Consider the following 17,423-nt stretch of genomic DNA (forward strand, 5'->3'; position numbering starts at 1 on the left):
GAAGACTTCTGAGGAAACAGTGGTTACCCATACCCTTTATAAAAAACAAAACTGGTGTACAAATGGACTCTGTTGGTCAATTCTTTTAGAAATGGGTAATGATTTTTTAGAAGGACCTGAAGCAGAAATTAATATCTGCACACGGTTCTGAAAAATCTATCTACCTGGAAGGGTAACTCAAAGATAACTCATTATGGACTGCGGATGAGTAGCAATTCCTCTGTTATAAAGAAGATGGATTTGCAGTGTATTTCACATTATACAGTACGGCTGTTTAGACATCTGTGAACACAGGGTTAGGAGTCTGAATGCCCCAGAACATCAAGCTGGACTTAAGTTATCACAACCAGTAATAGAGGGAAAAAAAAACTTCTTCAACTATCATTTCACAATTGTACTTCTAATTCACCATGATCAAGATAAGAACAATATGGTGAATAAATAAATGTAGTTTACCTGTAATATAGCTTTTTGCTCTTCCCCACATGTGCCAAAGATTTCACCACGATGACTGAATAGTTCATCCATGGAATCTTTGTGTCGAATGATGTCAATGGAGAAAGCCTTTGAAAAGTAAACTATTGTTAAGTCAAGAAATATAAGAAGCCCGAGCCTGTGTTAGTGAAAAGTTAGACATACCCTATGAAAAATTCTTTGCTTTAAAAAAGCCACATCAAAAAAAAAATCCAAAAAAAAAAAAAGCCACATCAAAAACTGTTCTTATAAAGTCTGACACTTTGCCTATCCACACATCTTCAATGCTTATCTTTTAGTAGCTTATAAGAATATCTTCCCTCCTGAAAACCAGGAAGAAAACAGCTAACTACTCTTTCTTGGATTAATGGGCCTATTTCTATCCTTTTCACAAAGCAAAAAATCTCTTCCTCATCCTAACCAAATATTTATATAATTAGTCTCTACCCACCATCATGACACTGACTCATTCTACTTTACTTGGGATAGTCAGAAACTCTCTGCTAGTCACTCTTAAGAGACTGATGCTTCTTCTAGCTCAGGACACAGTGAATACGTCACTTACCTTCTGTACCTGCAGCTGAGCTGTGGTCTGGTCCTGTTCCAAGCGGATTGGACCCAGCGCCATCAGTTTCCGTTTTGTTTCAGCAACCCAAGCTAGTTCTGCATCAGCAGCTTGCTCATACTAACAGACATATTGAAGAAAAATGGACATATTACAGCCAACGTCCTCCTTCTGAGAATTCTAATTTATTCAACATAGAAAGGCCTAGATTTTCAGTAACACAGTTTACATCTCACAAAGTAAAGCCAAAATTGGTGACAATTTCATAAAATCACAAATCAAGATGCAGACAATTTAGAGTTGATCCTACTTCAACAAATATGAGTTGATCTTATTTCAACTTCTTTAGAAAGACATTACAGGACCCAGTGAGTGGTTCTACAGCTAGAAACAACCATGGAAACCAAGACTCTTCAAAAGAAATACACTTTCTAATGAGAGTACTTTTTTGAGGCTGTGCTCTTTTTCTGCCAATCCTCTTTCCTACCCATGCTCTAAACAGTAGCAGTCATGTGTTTAAATACAAACTACCATGGCGGCAGACGGCTGAGTCAAGTTAACTTGAAGTATTTGCTCAGTTGAAGAACCCTAAGGCCCCAGAAGAACACCAAACCTTTAAATGGAATGCAATAACGTACGCAATGCCATCAACAAATACAAAACCTAAGAACATGTTCTATGTGACCATTGTTTAACGAGGTCCCTCAATCTTTTACCTCTTCCTCGTCAACATTGCCGAATTACACTAATACTTAAAGGAAAGTGAGTTCCCAAGCGTGATAAATTTCACACTGAAATATCTGGCCAGGATGAGGGATATTAATTAAGACATAACAGGAATGCACTTGGCATCAGAGCAAACTTCTCTGTGGTTCAGAAAGCATTTGCTTATCACTATGAACTCAAGGAGTCATGTTATATTAATTTATTTTTTGCACCATGGCACATTAATAGGTGCATATCCAGCTACAAAGAAAAGCAAATAACTTTTCCCAGAAAGTAGGAAGGAAAAAGGATTGAGGAAAATATGACACCTGTGTTTACTTGGGAGGGTTCTATTTTGGATGGCTCTGCTATTTTGGTTAGCATATTTGATAGTAATTATAGTTCTTGGTTCTGTCCCCTTTTCCATCTAATGCTAAAACAGCTGATTATGTCAAACTAAGATTGTGATGCACTTGGACCTTTCGGATCTAGATATTATCTACCCCCATCACCATCTGCCTCTTAGCAGGGCAGTAGCAAGGAAAGGGCTCACACACTCTCTTCTCCAAGTTCTTTTCTGCTCAAAGGGGTCAAGTATTTTTGGTCAAACCTAGATCCATCCTCACTTACCTTTACCTAATCAGTTCCCACCACTGAAATGATTCGTTGCATCAGATTTAGCTTGATCTCATTTATTCCTATTCCTGAGCCTGTATTTATGTGGGTCATAGTTTTTGTACTTCACGCTGCCTAAAATATTAATGCAGAGGTGTTTATAAAGATTACCTGTTGTGATCTCTGAATAGCAGCATCGATTTCATCCACCCTTTGTCCAACAGTGTCACTGACCAGCTTGTACTGCTCATTGGCATCAGACACAAGTTTATCCAGCCCTTCTCTGGCTCTCCAGGGCACCAGCTCTAAGAGAGCACGGCTCACCTCATTCACTGTGTCCAACACCAGCCTGTGCTCCATGACCTCCTTCTTTAGCTCCTAAAGAGGGAAAAAAGTTTTCAGGCCATCCCTTGCTAAATTAAGCACATTAGCAGCTGTGCTGGGTGGAAAGTGCTCTCTCTACCACACATCCCAGCAGGGCTCTGACCTCCTTCCTTCACTTATTTATTTTTTTTCTTGTCTCAGATTTTTCAATCACTCCACAGCCTGACTTTAGGCTTAGCCGCTTAGAACTGTCTGCAAGACTTCTCCAGCCAGACTGTCTCTGGGTAACATGAATGGTGCTTTTTGCTTTTTTTCTCCTTACTTCAGTAGAAATGATAAATAATGCTTTAATCATAGGTATTTACCTCAACAAATACCTACACAGTATTTCTGCACATCTAGAACTGCACTAGATCCTGCAGGAGAATCAAACATAACCATGAAGTACTCTTTTAGAGAATGAACTATGACAGTAAATTCTAAAATGTTGCATATAAAGCAAGCTTCTTACGGTTTTTTTTTTTAACAGTTTTTTAAAACAATTTTATTTATTTTTGGCTGCGTTGGGTCTTCATTGCTGTGCGCAGGCTTTCTCTAGTTGCAGCGAGTGGGGGCTACTCTTTGTTGTAGTGTGCGGGCTTCTCACTGCGGTGGCTTCTCTTGTTGCAGAGCACGGGCTCTAGGTGCGCGAGCTTCAGTAGTTGTGGCTCGCAGGCTCAGTAGTTGTGGGCTTAGCTGCTCCGCGGCATGTGGGATCTTCTTGGACCGGGGCTCGAACCCATGTCCCCTGCATTGGCAGGTGGATTCTTAACCACTGCGCCATCAGGGAAGCCCTTCCTAGGGTTTTGAGACAATCTTTTTTCTTCTTCAGACCATAACAAGTGCTTTATATAGGTCTGTATATCAAATTTTATTTTCCAAGAATAAACGAAAAACAAGGCAGGCAGAAATTTCTGGTTTACATTTAAGGTATAGATAGTTGGTATTAAACACAAGAATTTAAGGATTCTAAGAGAATTCTAAGAGAACTTAAGGATTCTAAGAGGAAAAATTTTTTCCCTTTACAGTGTGAAATGACAGCTCACCTTCTGCCTTTGCTGAAACTGGGGTATTTGCTCCCCTGTGGGAGACTGTCCTCCACTGGCTGCCAGCTCCTCCTCCACTCCCCTCAGCCACCAGGTCAGTTCCTCATACGTGGACTGGAACTTGGCGGCCAGCTGCCGAGCTTGCTCTAAGGTTCTGAGGGCCTTGGAGCTAGTGAGTGTGATGTCTGCATAGCGAGTCTTTATGCCATCCAGTTTCTCTTGGATAAGCAATACCTCTTCACCTGTGGGAGACAGCACACAATTATTCACATTTAATAGGATATGAGGGAGCCCTCTTAACCTCCCTTTCTTCAAATCAGAGCTCAACTTTTATAGATGCTCTCTCCCTATGGCAGTGGCTTCACCTAGCATCCCACACTAAGGGAGGTGGGAAATACACCTTCAATCAATAGAAGAAGTGACTTCTGAGATTATTAAGATCTGAGTTTGACTGCAGGTGTTCCTACACATTCTCAGCACCTTTCAGTAAATGCTGGCATTCACCATATTGGAGGACAGGGGGAGCCTTCATCTATAACCAGATCTGAGACAACAGTGTTTTAGTTTTCAAAAATTGAGCAGGAAATAGGAACCCAAGCTGCCCGTCACCTGGGAGCACGTGGTAATACAATCTTAGTGAGTACTAAGCTCCTCCTATCTGCAAAGAGAAGTGGCTACTGCAGGGTGCTGATGTAATTGTCTGTGGGACCACAGAGGTGCTAAGAGATGCACTTTTCAAAGTACCTGTGGTTTGTTTTAGAAGAGCCTGGCCGTTTTTAATAGCTTGATCTACATTCTTCTTTCTATTAACAATTTCTTCATTTAAAGCCTGAAAGGAAAGAATACCATTAATCCTAAAACTATGGCACAACAAAGGGAAAGAAATGTGACCCCTTTAAGAGACCAAATTTAAAGTAAAGAGATCAATACCAGTTTAGTTTAAACATGAGATATTTGATTCCTTCATTTTCTCTTTGGTTACCCCCTTCTTTAATTACTCAAAACAATGAAATCAGCTACTTATAGGCAAACCTTCCTTTGATGAGAAGAGATTTAGGACTAAATCCACTTTACTAATCTATTGGTACCAAACGTGAACCCAAGAAAGGTAGAAGTAGAATTCAGCAAAAATGTCTACTATGTCCAAAATAAAGAATAAGGCGGAAAGTTCAACAGAAGAAAGTCAGCAAGAACGGGCTGACTTAAATCAGGATCCTGGTTAAAAACTCTCAATATCTGAAGTCAACGAAGCAGAAGAATCTAAGATTATTAAAACCCAAAAACTGCTTTGCTGATTTTTACCATCCCCAAGGAAATGTCACAAAAACGAAAACAAAAAGGGGCAAATTGTTGTTTCTACTCAGATGACACAGAATCCCTGGAATTTGAGTATATAAATTCTAGAACCATTAAAAAACCCTAGGCACTACTATTTAGGTAATCTGGTTTTGTTACAGAACATTCTTTCACATAACTGCTCAAGTGGAAACTGAATGATAATTCCTTGATGATGTAAAACATGAGTTGGAATTGAGATGGCCCGATTACATTCTGGATCATCTTCTAGGATTATTGATTCGGTCTGTTAAGTACAAGTATTTCCATGTAAATCATCAAAAAATAGATTAGTCCAGTCTGTAAAACTATGCACTTGTGTATAAAATAAAGTTGAAATGTTTGGAATTTAAAAAAAGAGAGAGAAATGAAGAGAAACATGAATCAAAATTACAAAATAACTTAGTAACATAATAAGAATGGAAAACACGAATACCAGGTGGTCAGCATGCTGCTTCTGCAGGACATCCTGTCTGTAATCCTTTACGAACACTGAACTGAGCTTGTCCTCAACCTCAGCCAGCCAGTTGAGCACCTCCACCTCATCCTCCCCGAACAGCCTAGCGTTAGACAGTGCTTGTTCAAGCAGGGCTGCTTTCCGACAGCACCGGTCTTGAATCTCACTGAATCGGGCCTGCAATGAGTCTAGCTTTTCAGACAGTACACCCTGCTCTGCAGAACATGTCAGGGAGGAGAGGGACTGCCCAATTTTGACTGCCTGGTGCACATCTGTTGCATGGCTTTCTATTTCTTCCTCCAGAGCCTGGAAATCCAGATGGAAAAAATGAATAACAGAAACAAAATAAATGAAAAGTAGACATGAAACAATGAATCACAAATGATATAATAATAATATAAAAGTTCACCTACTGAAGGGCAAAAATAACATAGAAACAGAGAACAAAAGCTGTTCTTCCTGATAGCAGCCTATTAGGCCATTTCTATTTTTACTTCAAGAATGTGACTAGTCCAATTAATAACTGGACCATATTTTAAATTAAACTTATTAAAAAAAACCCACAAAACACATCTTATAGAATGCTGCAGGCAGTTTTCTAGGATTTCTGGTTCCAGTTCTGTGTTTTCATTTACCATAACTACTTCTTACCTTGTGCCGAACAATCTGCTGCTGTATTTTGGCAGTCTGAGTGCCAACAGGTTCTGAGTTAGCGAGCTTTTTCTCTGTGACAGATAAGAAGTCAGAAATAGGCTCAGCTGTCTCATGGAATTGTTTGGCCAGAACCAGGATATCTTCCAGCTGTTTTTGCCTACACAAATATATAGAACAAGCTGCTCAGGCAAAAAGTCACATTAAGACTGATAATAGTACTATATTCAGTAAAAGACCAATCTTAATGAGGCACATTTGAAATATCAATAGTAAACAGAACACACATAAACAGTACTTTGCTGTTTTAAAGGCTTTCATAAGCAGTACCTTATTTTGATTCTGTCATGCCCTTGTAAGGTAGGCAGAATTATCCCACTATTACAAAAGAGAAAAACAACCCTGAAGGCTTAAAGAAAGATCTGTCCAGGTCGCCCACTGGGTAGCAATAGTACAATGAGGATTATAATCAGACCTTCTACTACTCTGTCTCCTATTGGATGTGGCACGTGCATCCTCTGTACAGGTGACCAAAATAAAGTTTAAAGGAGTAAAAAAAAAATCATCAGTTTTCATTTCTCTTTCCCCATCACTGCTACCTTCACTTGTGAGTGAAGAGAAGAGAGAGCATTTGAAGAACAAAGGCAGACCAAGCTATGAATGAGAACCCCCCCTTCCTATCTCCCCCAATCCAGTCAGGCTTCTAGTAATTTCAAGCCCCACAGCATAACTTTGAATTCTGATTCAAGGCAAAAAATGACCTCAAACTAGCTGAATTTGCCAAGGCAAACAGCAGCCAAAAGATCTATGGACTTTATAAATGGAATCTTAAATCTGGTATCTTATTTAATGTAACATCCACACTTAGCTTGGATTTCAAATACCCTGCAGATTAAAATCAGCAAATTACAAAAGGAGAGAGGAAGCCTGAATGCTGGAGGCAGCCTAATAAGCAACAGACAGAAAAACCACCGCAGAGCTGTATGAGCACACAGATTAACAATCAAAGGCCATGACGATGACGCTGGAGCATTAAAAACAGACTCAGTGCTATGTCATCTGAAAAGGCCCTGGAAGCATGTGACTTTTATTTCAGAAAACCTTCACTGAACACCTACTCTGGACAAACTTATCTTAATAAGAAATGATTTAATATAAAGATCTGCCATCTTAATTATCTGGAAATTTAATTATGCTCGAGTATAAAGAAAAATATATTTCTAGATGCTATTTTTAAATGTCAATATAAAGTACAGAACTTCCTTTCTTAGTTTATGTCCACTTGCAAAATACATCTCGAATTAATAATAGAACTAAAACATATAATCTTAAATATTATTAATCAAGAATTTCATTTTTAAAATATTGCTTGGTGGGTTATTTTAATTGGTTAATGACCTGCTTATAGATTTTATTCTTTTTTTTAAAAAGAATAAAATACTATATTTTATACTGGAGTATAGTTGAGTAACAATGTTGTGTTAGTTTCAGGTGTACAACAAAGTGATTCAGTTATACATATATATGTACCTGTTCTTTTTTAAATTCTAAATTTAAAAAATTTCATTCTTAAAAAAATTGCCCCTAATTTCTATGTCTTTCTTACTCACCTCTGATTTTGGAATCTGAAAGTTTGAAGAAATCAATGTAATAGGATTTGGGGTAGCAAAGAGAAGAGCTAAAATAATTTAGAGGCATCGAAAAACCAGTATTAAAGAATCTAAACAGAAGTCTTTAGGATGTCTACAACAAATGACACTGCTCTTGGTATTTCTCTTTAAAATATTGGCTCAGAAACTGTGTTAGACTAGGAGGATGGAAGCAAGTAGGGTAGAAGGAAAGAGTCATAAAAAGATACATTAGGAACAAACCATGACTTTAGTGAGCTTAAGGATCTAGGAGATAAGTACATAAAATAATGACCATAATACAAGGTACAGATGATGAGTTATGGCAGTTAAGATGAAAGTGAAATTGTTCTATGCTTGGGGAATAAAGAAAACCTTCATAAAAGCAGGGGCGATGAATAGAAGTATTTCATGGAAGATGCAACACCATCAGCAAAGACAGAATTAGGGAACTGACAGAAGATACTGAAGAACCGAATACTGTTTACTGTGCCCACAAAGAATGAGAATAGTGGAAACTAAGAAAGGTAGGTTAGGGCCAAACAGTAGAGGGCTTTGAATGTTGGATTAAAGAGACTTTATTTTATAGGCAACAGGGAGTCATTAAATGTCTCTGAGCGTGCAAAGAGGGGAAGGCCTGAGGGTAAGCAGCAGTAGAGTGATGATCAGGTGAGCCACCTCATGGGAACTAGCCCAAGTGAGAGTTTGTAAGTCATGAACTGAGGCGAGTGGGAATTAGAGAAATGGACAGAAAGGAAAGACACTGTAGAAGTGAAATGGACAGAATTTAGCATCCTGATAGATATGGGACACAAAGCAGGGGGAAAAAAGGGTAAAAAATGAGGTTGAGGTTTTAAGCCTAGGAAACTGGAAGGTTAATGGTGCTATTAGTGGAAATGGATGGAGAGACAGAAGAAAAGTGGTGCAATTTGGAAATGAAAATAAGTTGAATTCTTTCATTTGTTTCTCCCACTAACGTGGAGCAAGCAAATACTTTGTAGCTCAGATAAGAAATAAGCAAGCCATGGATGGGTAGAAGTAAAGAGACTGAAGAGGAGGTTATCTGAAGACGGCCCGTGGCTACCTAGGTAATATAATACATGATCAGCTCTACAACTCTCATACTGATTTCTGATTAGTTATCATTTATTTTTAAAACTGAGAACAGTATAAGCTAGAAGTGAAGACATGGTGTGACTTATTAAAAGCTCAAGTGACACTGGGCTAACTTATAGCTATGGAAAGAGAAAGCACTTCCTTGGAGAAGAAAAGTATACTGCCTGTCTCGTGGCCATTTAGTGAAGAAAGTCCATGCATCTCTTGAATGCTCATTTAACAGAACCACAGACTAGCTCCTAGATGTAAGAACATCTAATATTAGGATAAGCTAACAGAAAAGAACATGATAAATTTCAATTCCAAGTATCGAAAACATTATTTATAAATATGAATGGAAAAAATCTGTTTCCAAAACTCAGAAAATAACTTGGCTGGATTGTACGAGTCTGCGTCTGCTGTTTGGAACCAAGATTATATTGCAACAGAACACCACCAAAGAGCAATGAGTCTTCCAGGTCTCAGAAATTTATGGAGTAGCTGAGGCTCATTTCCTGAGTTACTCTGGTTATGAGGATCACCTCTAAAAACTTATCTCTCTTCAAGACAAAAGCCGTTAAACACCTACCAAAGCACTGTATGAATCATCCAGGGGCTTTTAGAGCACCTCAGTGACACAAGTCAGAAACCGCCTCGGACCTATATTCCTCAAAACCCCAGTGGCTTTACCTGGCTGCTGCCTTGCTGAGTAGTCCTGTCCATCTAGTTTCAAGACTCTCCAACTGCCCAGTGATCTTCTCTCTATCAGCCCGCTCAGCTGCCTGGGCTATTCTGCCTCCTTCTGCTTGAAGCATGTCTACTGTGGCCTTTCGATCATCTAGGAGCCGCTGGAGCAACTGATGTACATGTTTAAAAGGAATGAAAAGTGATAACATGGGGTCACTTTAAAATCTGAAACAAGGAAAACAAACAAAATCCAAAACCTCACCCCACTGAGCCCTAAGTTTAATTGAATAATGACGTTTTTTTTTTCATCCTAAGGCAAAAACATGAGATATAATTCCTACCACCCATATAAACTTTTCATACACTTAGGGTTTTAAATGGAGCAGTGACTATCATTATGTGACTGATACGGAACTTAGTTTGAACCAGGAGAAAAAGGCACTGAAATGGAAATTAAACCCAAAATATATACATATATAGATAGAACCTTATACATGATATACATTATTTAAATATTGCTGACCCAAAAAACACTAAAAACCTCTTAAGATAAAGTGGTGACTGAAACACTGAAATAGGATAAGTGAACAAGCAAAATGGTTCAGTTCGATACATGTCATGGTAATCTAGGAGATTATAAAGATGATGAAAATCAATTTCTGTCTTTCTTTTCTGGATCACACAAGGTAGGTTAGGATTCTACTAAAACTCCTGAATATGCTCCTGAAACCATAAGCAAATGTGTTGTCTGTCATTCCCTACGGCTGTTACAGTTCACTGCCCCAACATTCTCACTTACCTTCTGTTCTTGGATCTGTGCTTTCACCACTTTATACTCAGCAGATGGGGGTTTCTGATTGGCTATGAGCTCCTCAGTGTCTGCCAACCAGCTGAGCAACGGCTCCAAGGCATCTTGGAACTTCCCACAATGCAACAAAGCCTCCTGGAGTTGTGCGATTCTTTGTGCAACCTGTATCACAGACATGGAGGTTCATTACGAGAAAGGAGAGAGCTTTTAAATGACTACTCACCCCTTTTTGTAACTACAGACTGGAACTGCAAATTTTTATTTGCATTCAGGTGCCAGGGAAACCAGAGATTGCAATGTCTCTTTTCTCTGCCCTCCATCCCCAGTATACTCACCTTTTTATTCAATGTGTTCCACCGAGCGTTGATCTCTTCCATGTCATGTTCCAAACCCTGCACATCACAGTTTTTTCCGGCACTCTGGATCAAACCCTGGCCGAGTCCATTCACCTGCTGTAGTTTCATCTGAAGAGGATCCACCTGTTCTTTCTGAAACATCTAGATAATTGTAAGCCAAAGAAGATTTAATCTAAAGGCAATGAGATCCTCTACACCACACAGCGACTGGTTATTCTTGGGAGATTTATGATTTAACAAGGGAGGGCCAGGAATAACAAGAGAAAACAAGCCATTTGTACAGGAAAGGATCAAGGAAACGTGGTTTCATATTTCAATACATACATTCTCTTATGGACAAGTAATTACAGAGAGTTACAGCACTACTTAGGCATTTAACTCAATGACTCATGGTTTGTTTTTGTTTGTTTTTTAATCTTCTTAATTTTTAATGCAAAAAGCTATAGAGAATAAAAGCAGCACCAGCCTCAAGATATCATGAAAGTGTGATGCATAACAGTCCTAAAAGGGAAGACTGACTAGTATTTAAGATTAAAAATACCTTGGGGAATAGCTTTAATTGACCACTGATACATGCAAGGCTCTTCTCTGACTTGGACTAATAACTCAATTAGCCAAAACATATTAATGGTGTGAAGAACACCAACCTCATAGCTTAATCCCCCTGTGGCTATTTAACTCCATTCTGTTCCAAGGCCACAGACCACACACAGCCAATAATCTTGAAATAGTATTCTTCTGATTACAAAGGGAAATGGGCCAGTAATACTGGGAGATGTCCTTAACAACTTCAGGCACCTACTCTGAGTAAGATGCAGGTATACATAAAATATTTTTAAAATAATGATACTATATATCCATGTTCACCATGAAACAATGGCATTTTAAAACAATATGAACAAGTGTAACAAGCAATGTGAATGTTTCTTTCTAATGCAGTCAAGGTCCATTATTACTCGGAACTTTCTAAAAGGAAACAAAGAGTCACAAGAGAACAGTACTTTTGCCACTCTAATGGTATTAAGGAAAAGAATGAGATAAATATTTGTCCCTAAGATCAGATTTCTCTCAATTATCAGAGGATAAAATGAGCCATATTTCCACTAGTCTAGATCTATTTCCATTCTTTTCTCTTCCATAAAAAGTTCCTTCAGTTTCAGTGAGACAGGTGAGCCAATTAAAGCCAAAGAATGACAGAAAATCGAAGAGGACAAAAATAAATGTGAAAGAAAATTATAAGTTTGGGTAAGACTGATTTTGGCCTATGTGAGACCACAGATCACACTAGGATTAGGAAACTGATTCTAGCAAGAGTGGTCTGTGGCTGAACAAGTGAGTCACCAGGGAGGAAAGGCTCCAGGGAACACTGAAAAAGGAAGGTTATACAGGTACTCACCAGTGGGCTTCATTTTACACTATAATCCGACTACACCATATTTTGTTAGGCAACACTACAAGGCAGTTCAGTTAAAAATGACTGTTACTCCGACAGCATGGTTCCCAGAGAAAGCAAGTGCTATGATTCTATTTTGTGTTAAAGATGTTTTCACTGCAGAAAAATCAGAGCAGAGGGGGGAAAAACAACTCCCACGGCTTAAGCTGCTTGAGTGCAACAAAACGGCTGTGGGGCAGGGGTTGGAAAGGCAAAGAAAGCAGAAATGCCTAAGGTACAGAGAGAAGATGTCAAGTCCACACTGAAGAGCCCCCTTTTACTCAGTAGTTAAATCCTGTCTCATGCTATGACTGACATTTAATTTTTTCTCTGTTGTGCCAATATGGTAGCCAACAGCTACTTGTGGCTCTTTAACTAGAAATTCAGTTCCTCAACCACACTAGCCACATTTCATCGGGTCAACAGCCACGTGTGGCTAGGGCCTAATATATTGGGCAACACAGAGAATACCTCCTCTCCTGGCAAGAAGCTCTACGGGCTATCAATGTAAATGACACAGAAAAGCAAAAATAAAATTTAAATAGCTTAACAATCTCTTTCATATAACACAGCGAATTCTTTTCTTAAAATTTGGATTTACTTTGTTCGTGAAGATTTCACATAGAAGCATTAGAGGTTACTTCAGTTCCCATGCCCACTCTATGGATTAAGTTGACAGGGAATTGGTATTTGTCTCATTTTTTTCCCCAGAAGTTAAAAAATATATGAAAGTGCCTCTAGATACTAAGTACTGTTTAAATATTTATACTGAACACCAGTGAACAGAATGTTAAAGAAAGTAAATTTGAAAACACTTGCTCCTTTTCTCTCAACTCCCAAATAAAGCTGTTGTGCAAAACCAGTGCTTTTAGGATACATTAAATTCCTACTCCTTATTATTTCAGTGGGACTGTGCTATGTTATTAACTAACCAGTGCTGGCAGACATTTCCCAGAGCGGAACACTAGTAAAAATTATTGCAAGGCCGTAAGATGCAACAGGGACATAAAACAGAAAACTTCCCAAAGAACTTCTTCAAATGCTTTTATCTTTGGTAACACCACAGTCTCCCAGTTTTCATCCTGACTGATCCTTTTTTGATGTCCTTTGCCCGCTTCCTCTTCTACATCTCCAAATGTTAGCCTTTGTGGGTAGGGATAAGAGTAGCACGTCAGTCCTGAGCCCTCTTCTCATTCCACACTCTCCTCTAAGCAATTCTATCCATTCCTACGGCTTTAAATACTTACCATGATAAATGCTCATCACTCTAAAATTTATAAATATCTTTTGAATTTCAAATCTGGATATCCAACTACTTGCTTAATATTGCCATACAAATGAATCACAGGCATCTTGAACTTAACCATTCCAAAATCGAACCTGCTAATTTCCTCTTCCCCAAGTCTGTTCTTCCCTAAGCAATTTACTACCGCCCCCATTGTATGGCTGTGAGCATAACTGACGCCATTTTGGGCCCTTAGAGCTTCTCGCATCCTTTTGCTGACCCAACCCAGGACTGTACCGTACAGTAAATCACTTCTCTGTTGTCACGGGCTTTGTAGATAATAGATATTGTTTAATAATCATCAGGACCCAGTAGTCCCTATGCTCTGTTAGTCCCCAAACAATGACGAAAACCTTCACGGACATATATTCCTGGCGCCCATGAGACTAGTACCCACTCATAAATCTTGACTTAGGAATGCACGTCCTGTTTCCAAGCACCTGCTGCCCCCACCCCATAAACCCCAGACCCTAGGTTAACTGTAGAATTGTCCCAGTGGCCCCCTGGGCGGTGCAGAGTACAGCTGCGAATGCTTCGAGTTGTTGTCTGTCTAATCTCACCCTGACAGTAAGTTACCCTGTAATAAACTGATCCATTGATTATATGGAGCTACCTGCCTCCTTTTTTGGTCTCAAGATGCCTTCTCGGTTTAATGAGTACTTTTTGTTCCCTCCACCCTCCAACACCCATCCACTCAGTTGTGCAAACCAGAACTAGAAGCCATCTTTGATAACTCCCCCTCACTCCCTCCCAATATGAAAGCCATTATCAGGTCTTATTGATTCTGCCTCCAAACTGTATCTTAGATCCATCCAATTGTCTTCAAATCCACTGACATCTCTCTAGTCCAAGCCACCTGGACAATTGCAGTAATCTAGCAGGCTTGTTTACTCTGTCCTTGATCCCCTGCAATCCACTCTAAACACAGTAGCCAGTGTGATTTTTTTTTTAAAGTTGCAAACCACTCTGTGTTTTCTGTATTCCATGTCAATAATCATAATACGAACTAACAAATACAAGACAAAAGAAATCTGAGAATTATAAACACCGGATAATGTTGAGAATGTTTACTGTCAGTGTGAACCAGTTTTCTCTATCTTTAAGCTGAGAGACATCTTTTAAAAAACGTAAATGAAATCATTTCACTCCCCTACTTAAAATCTTTCAATAGCTTCTTACGGCTCTTAAGGTAGAAATCCTTTTGAGGACTTCTTTCTCAGCCCCTGCATCATCTGGCCCCTTCCTAACTCTCCAGGTTTACTGCAAGGCACTCTTCCGGAACCCTTGCTCACTGTGGTCAAGCCACTTGGCTTTCTTTTAGCTCTAACATGCCAAGCTCTTCCCAGTTACCATTTCCTTTGTCTGGAATGCTCTTCCCTTTGACTCTCTAAGTAACTAAATAACTTATCCTTCAGGTTTTAGTTTTAAAATTCCTTCCCTGACACCACAATTGAAGTTAAATACCCCTATTGTTTCTCATCATAACCTTTATTTTTTATTCAAAGCATTTGCCACATTCGTAACCATGTATTTGTGTCGTTTTTGCTTAATGTCTGCCTCCCCTACTACAGTATAAGTTCCACAAGGGCAGGGACCATGCCGATGCTATTCACTGCAGAAGCCCCAGTGCCTGGCTCAGAGTAGCTACACAATAAATATTTATCCAGTAAATGAATGAATCCTTGCATAGAAATGGTGTTAGAGAAAGCAAACAAATCCATAAAAGTTCTGCTGATCAGCTGAGTATTCAAACACTGAACTGAAGTTGCGGGGCTCCCCAGTTTTTGCTTAAAGAGACTTTCTTGGCAAATTTTAATTTTATAGAACCACTGTTTTATACAAAAGGTTTTTTTCTTCCATTGAACCAATGACTGGAAATAAGACTAAGGAAATCTAAACATGAGGAGACGGCTTAAATAATCACATATTGTTCTTAGTGGGCCTAGGATCCCACTACAGAAATAGCAAGCAAGTTCTGGCCTTTTGCTTCCTCTATCAAACCTTGCGATTGCAATTGGAAAGCTTTTATCTATTTTAACCATGTATACATGTGTACATTTGTACATACACATGCAAAGGATCTAAAACAGTTCATTTTAAATCATAGATTTTGCAGCTGGGCTACAATTTCCTTCTCCTGTCATTTATATCAGGCAATATTTCATAAAATGACAACCTCCTGTAGCTGGAAGGATCCTTAGAGATTACCTAGCCCCACCTACTCATTTTGTAGATGGGGAAACAGAGATCCCAGAGACTGATATTAAGGGTTTCTCTGAATATTCTTCCTTTATGCAGATGTGACTGGCTCTTTATAATGTAATCCCTATATTTCATTGATTATTGCTGTAGGCTTTATACTAGAAATATTCTGTATAATCAAGAATGCTGGTGACTTTGGATAGGTTGCTGGGATCTTAGTGTCAATCCCAAATTCAGTAAAACTCAGAAAACTGAATCAAATCCCTCAATCTGAAAGGTGATGCATTCTAATTTGATGGGATGCCTAATTACAAAATAACTGGTGAAGCCCAGGTGACACTACCATCACTCAGCTAAGCAGGAGGATCTGTGGCACAGTTGACGGCTTATAGCCTACAATCAAGACGGTTTTTCATTGCTGGCAGCTGCATGTTTAATGGGTCCTCCAGCTAAGGCTGCCCTGGAAGGTTCTGCAATGGGGTGAACCCAGCTTTCTTGCAGCATCCATGGATATTCAGGAGATTAATATTCATACACTCGCAACAGGGAAGGCATATTATGAAGAAGGCACTGTTTTGGGTCCCGGGGATGGTGTAAAATCAAAACCACCTCCTCAGTCAGTAACCCCCGACTGTATTTGACTAAACTTCTAACTCCTTCACTGCTTACCAGCGACCAAATGACGATAGGACAGTGAACTGCAGAAAGCTGCCACTTTCAAAATCCTTTGACCAAGAATATGCTCAAGGACAGGAAGCCTGGGAAGAGGGTTCACAACACATTCTGTTTTCTAACATCAGGAATCTCAAAATCCTGGAGCTAAGAGAGACCCAGGAGGACATCAGCCCAATTCTCATTTTATGGATTAAGAAACAAGAGGTCCAGGAAAGGAAAAGTGACTGCTTCAGGATACAAAGTTTGACAAGATGACTAAAATGCCTCTTCTTCATAAATATTATTGTGCCTTATTAGGCTTTTAAAAACACACATTTGTATTAAAAAACTGTTATTCACACATCTACATATGGCTTTCCTCCAACCCGCCTTGGTGAATTCTTTCAACCAACCAACATATCTATTCGAAAGGGAAAGGGTTGGGGGGCTTCCCTGGTGGCTCAGTGGTTAAGAATCCGCCTGGCAATGCAGGAGACACGAGCCCTGGTCCGGGAAGATCCCACATGCCGTGGAGCAACTAAGCCCCTGCGCCACAGCTACTGAGCCTGCGCTCTAGAGCCCGCAATCCACAACTACTGAGCCCATGTGCCACAATTACTGAAGCCCGCGCGCCTAGAGCCCCTGCTCCACAACAAGAGAAGCCACCACAATGAGAAGCCTGCGCACCACAATGAAGAGTAGCCCCTGCTCCCCGCAACTAGAGAAAGCCTGTGAGCAGCAACAAAGACCTAACGCAGCCATAAATAAATAAATAAATAGATAGATAGAAAGGGAAAGGGGGGGAGCATATTGACAGTAATTGAAATCTTCTATGTTTGGTGCGTTGACTGGATTATCTCATTTTATCCTCACAACCCTCATAGGGTTCTTCTGCCTTAACAAATGAAGAAACTGGAGCCTCAGGACATTTAACTGTCTCAGAGTGGTTAAAAAGTACTCCAGGTCTCACTCCAAAGTCCACATTCTAGCCTCTACCTGACTGCTGACATCACCGATGAATAAGCAGCCTCTTGATTTAGGAAAGAACATGCTTATTGTAAAATT

At 39.5% G+C, this 17,423-nt stretch overlaps 1 protein-coding gene across 9 annotated transcripts in view; it reads right to left on the reverse strand.

Moving 5' to 3' along the window:
• Positions 1-17,423, reverse strand: part of MACF1 (microtubule actin crosslinking factor 1) — a 327,256-nt gene that overhangs the window by 43,431 nt on the left and 266,402 nt on the right. For 5 of the 9 annotated variants that reach the window (XM_049695358.1, XM_049695322.1, XM_049695359.1 and 2 more), the window contains 9 exons: positions 10,765-10,926; positions 10,421-10,591; positions 9,625-9,791; positions 6,212-6,371; positions 4,513-4,597; positions 3,769-4,010; positions 2,531-2,737; positions 1,040-1,159; positions 457-564 (listed from right to left, as the gene is read on the reverse strand). In XM_049695358.1, the coding sequence (XP_049551315.1) occupies positions 457-564; positions 1,040-1,159; positions 2,531-2,737; positions 3,769-4,010; positions 4,513-4,597; positions 6,212-6,371; positions 9,625-9,791; positions 10,421-10,591; positions 10,765-10,926 (1,422 nt within the window). The other 4 variants (XM_049695320.1, XM_049695337.1, XM_049695331.1 and 1 more) reach the window with 2 other exon arrangements.

The sequence above is a fragment of the Orcinus orca genome, chromosome 1 (genome assembly GCF_937001465.1).
Source record: "Orcinus orca chromosome 1, mOrcOrc1.1, whole genome shotgun sequence".
Taxonomy (NCBI): Eukaryota; Metazoa; Chordata; class Mammalia; order Artiodactyla; family Delphinidae; genus Orcinus; species Orcinus orca.